The 3714-nt window shown below is 62.2% G+C and overlaps 1 protein-coding gene across 1 annotated transcript in view; it reads right to left on the reverse strand.

The window, feature by feature from the left end:
- The window catches only part of CHADL (chondroadherin like), an 11383-nt gene extending 7973 nt beyond the window's left edge, over window positions 1-3410 (reverse strand). Inside the window, exons 1-3 of the mRNA XM_034643860.1 lie at window positions 3326-3410; window positions 1654-1822; window positions 3-925 (exon numbers count right to left, since the gene is read on the reverse strand). Of these exons, the coding sequence (XP_034499751.1) occupies window positions 3-925; window positions 1654-1822; window positions 3326-3333 (1100 nt within the window). The 5' untranslated portion in view covers window positions 3334-3410. The remainder of the gene's footprint in view (window positions 1-2; window positions 926-1653; window positions 1823-3325) is intronic.
- Window positions 3411-3714: the final 304 nt, after the last annotated feature.

The following is a 3714-nucleotide window of genomic DNA, read 5'->3' on the forward strand; positions in this document are numbered from 1 at the left end:
CGGCCCGCCGCTCTTCCTCCTCTTCCGCCCTGTCCCCAGGGCAGCGCAGGTCTGCGGGCCTCAGGGCGTCCAGGGCCTCCCCTCCGAGGCGCCGCGGCCCCCGGCACGTGCCGTCTGCGCGCACGCGCGCACGCGCCAGCCACTCGAGCAATGGCCGGGCCTGACAGCCACACCACAGAGGGTTTCCCTGCAGCCGCAGGCGGCGCAGCTGCCCGGGGCCCTGCAGCGGCGGCAGGGCGGCAAGCTGGTTCCCACGGAGGTCCAGGGTGTGCAGGCGTGGGCAGTGGGCGAAGGCCCTGGGGTCCAGGGCCTGCAGGGCGCCGTGGTCCAGCATCAGCTCCCGAAGGCCAGGCAGCACCAGCCCATCCTCCTCACCCACGTAGGTGAAGGGGTTGTGGCCCAGCTCGAGGCGAGCCAGGCCGCCGGCCTGGGACAGGGCCGGCCCCGGCAGGGCCTGCAGCTCGTTGTGGTGCAGGCTGAGCCGGCGCAGGGCGGGCAGGCCGGCCAGGGCCTCGGGGGCCAGCACGCTGAGCGCATTGTGGGACAGCTGCAGCCGGCGCGTGCGCGTCAGCCCCTGGAAGGCCATGGCTGGCAGGTAGACGAGGGCGTTGTGGGCCAGGTTCAGGGTGGTCAGCGCGCCCAGCGCCCCGAATGTCCCCGGCCGCAGCTCCTCCAGCATGTTGCCCTCCAGCTCCAGCCGCCGCAGCGAGCCCAGCCCGTCCAGGGCCTCCTGCGGCAGCGAGCTCAGGCGGTTGGAGGCCAGGTTGAGGAGGAGCAGGCGGCCCAGGCCACGGAAGGCGCCCTCGGCCACCAGCTCCACCTGGCAGTGTCGCAGGTCCAGATGTGTCAGATAAGGCAGATCCTGGAAGGCAGCTGGGGGGATCACCTTCAGCATGTTGCCTTGGAGGTCCAGCCGCTGAGTCAGCTGAGCAGGGAGAGGTAGGGGGAGGCTGAGTAGCGGAGGACTACAGCCTTTGCACGTGCTGTTTCCTCACCTGGACACTCTTCTTCCCCTCACCTTTCCCTCATTCTCTTCATCCTGCTCCCCGACACCTCCTCCAGGAAGCCTTCCTCCCCAGCGACCTGGACACTTTTCACATTGAACTGTCGCTGCACATTTACCTTTTCTCTTCCCTCCTAGCTCTTGATGCCACAGAGCAGAGACCTTATCTTATTTTACTATATCCCCTGTTGTAGTTCTCTCCCACAGGGTTTGTAATTAATTCAATATTAATCTTTTTTTAAAAGATTTTTTATTTATCATAGAGAGAGAGTGCACACAAGCATGTGCACAAGCAGGGGGAGGGGCAGAGGAAGAAGCAGGCTCTGGGCTGAGCAGGGAGCCCAATGCGGGAATCAATTCCAGGACCCTGGGATCATGACCTGAACTGAAGGCAGACCCTTAACCAACTGAGCCACCCAGGTGTCCCAATTCTATATTTATCTTATAGGTCATCTACTTGTTCCAATCACATAGAATTTTAAGTAGATGTCTCCCTAGTGGGGGTTGTTATTTCCATTTTACAGATGTGAAGACTGAGGCTCGGAGAGGAAAAGTGACGTGCCAAGGTCTCCCAACCAGGCAGTGGGAGATCCACCTGTGCCAACCCAGGCTCTTCCTGCTGTCCTCCCTGCCCCCCTCACCCTGCTGACCTCAGGGATGGCGTTTGGCACCTCAGTGAGGTTCTGGTGCCGACAGGCAACATGACGCCTGGGATTGTCGCAAACACATGTCTGTGGGCAGCGCTGGGCAGCTGTATGCCAAGCTGGTCCCAGTGGCAGCAGCAGAGGAAGCAGCAGCACCAAGGAGACGCTCTGGGGCCTGGGAGAGGGAGGAAGGGTCAGTTGTTCACAGGGGCAAGTGTCCCACACCGTGCAATCACTGAGCCCAGCTCCTGTTTACAGAGCCCCTCAGGTGTCTTCCTCCTTTGGCCCCAGGGAAGGCGTCATTGCCCTGAGCCCCATGCAGCAAAAGTTCTATTGTGAGCTTTAACACTGGGGGAAACTGAGGCTCAGAAAGGCAACCTGGCAAGTCTCTTTGACTGCCTGCCCAGCGGCTCAGTGAGGCCTTGCTGAATGCAAGGGTGACATGAAGGCTCCAAGGGTGTGCCCGGGCTGTGGTGAGACTCCTGGGTCCAGGGGGAGGCCTGGACCTCCCAGTGTGAGGGTGGCAGAAAGAGAAGTAACCAGTCCCCAGACAGACACGGTGGCAGGGAGCATAATGGCACCCACTGCAAGAAGATGGCCTGCAGCCAGAGGGGTGCCCAGGCCGGGCCCAAGTGTGTAAGGCAAGGTTTGGGGGACCAGGTATTATGGGGTCCGAGAGGCTCAAGGAGCCTTACTGGCTGGTCAGAGTCACATTGGCAGGTAAGCAGGAGGCTTAGGCCTCTGTTTATTCCCCTTTTGTCCTTCTGATGCCACCCCACCAGCCCGGACTGGGATGGGAGAGCTGGGGAATGGCCTTGGGCTGCGCTTTGGGCAGCTCCATCCCCTTCCCTGTCCATCTTCCCCCAACTTATCCATCCATCAGCCAGTGGGACCCCTTCACCTCACAACTACAACCACTGCCTGTTGCCTCTTAGGGGTGACTGCTGCCACCAGGGTTTTCCTGACTCCTCCACACTGCTCACCACCACCAACCTTAGGGAACTTTCCAAAATACAGACGGGCTTCCGACACCACCAACTTAAAACCCTCCAGCATCTCCCCACTGCCTTTGGTGGAAAGTCCTGACTCCTGATCCCACCTGGAACGTGCTCAAATTCTCCAGGGTCGCCCTTGGCTCTCCAATCGTAAGCACACACGACAGAGCTTCCTCCTTGCCGCCTGTGACACCTAAGTCCCCCGGCTCTTCCTGCTGTTCTCAGCCTCATCGCCGCCTCTGGGCACCCCTTGCCAGTCCCTGGTCTGTGCCCCCACCCTCAGCCTCCTCACTGCTCGTCGCCGTCAACTGTTCAGTCTCCTTTAGGTCCCAGTCCTCTTGAAGGCCGGGGCTGCTGGCATCCTCCTGAGGCTCAGGGTGGACCGGGGAAGGGGGACCCGTGGGGACAGATCCCTTAGGGACAACTGTCCAGGTTCAGAGGCCTGCTGAGCTCTCAGACAAGCCCCAACGGACGCGCTCACGGCGGCTTGCTGAAGCAGCCACCCTCCCCTTTACCACCTTCCTCAGAAACCACTTCGGAGACACCCTTGGATATCTCTCCCCCAACAGATCCCAGAGCCCCTGTCCCCCAACCTGTCAGAGGCCCCGAGAGGGCCAGGGGCTTGCCTGCAGCCCCTCAGCTTCTCTAGACCCCCCGGTACTCCCCAAGGCCCAAAGACTCACCCCTCCATGCCGCCTCGCCTCGCGCTGCCAGTCCAGCCTGGATGCCGCGGGAGCCCCCCTGTCGGGCCCGCAGGCCTGGCAGCAGGAACAGGGCTGAATGGGAGGCATTGTGGGCAGCCCAGCCGGAGGCTGAGGTGAAGGAGGGGCAGGCAGGAGCGGGAGAGGCGGCTGGAGTTACAGGGCCTCCTGCCTGGCGCCAGCTCAGGGCTCAGGATCGTGGGCCAGGCCTGAGAGCCCAGCCTGGAGAGCTGGGTCCCGGGCCTGCTGGCAGGCAGGGGGGTCTCGGAGCCAACCTGTGGGTCCCAGACCTGGGCTCCCTCCCAGCTGTGGGATGTCGGGTGGGGCTGCCTGTCCCTGACCCTCCATTTCCTACTCTGAAAAAGCAGTAT

This window comes from Ailuropoda melanoleuca, chromosome 15 (genome assembly GCF_002007445.2).
Source record: "Ailuropoda melanoleuca isolate Jingjing chromosome 15, ASM200744v2, whole genome shotgun sequence".
Classification (NCBI taxonomy): Eukaryota; Metazoa; Chordata; class Mammalia; order Carnivora; family Ursidae; genus Ailuropoda; species Ailuropoda melanoleuca.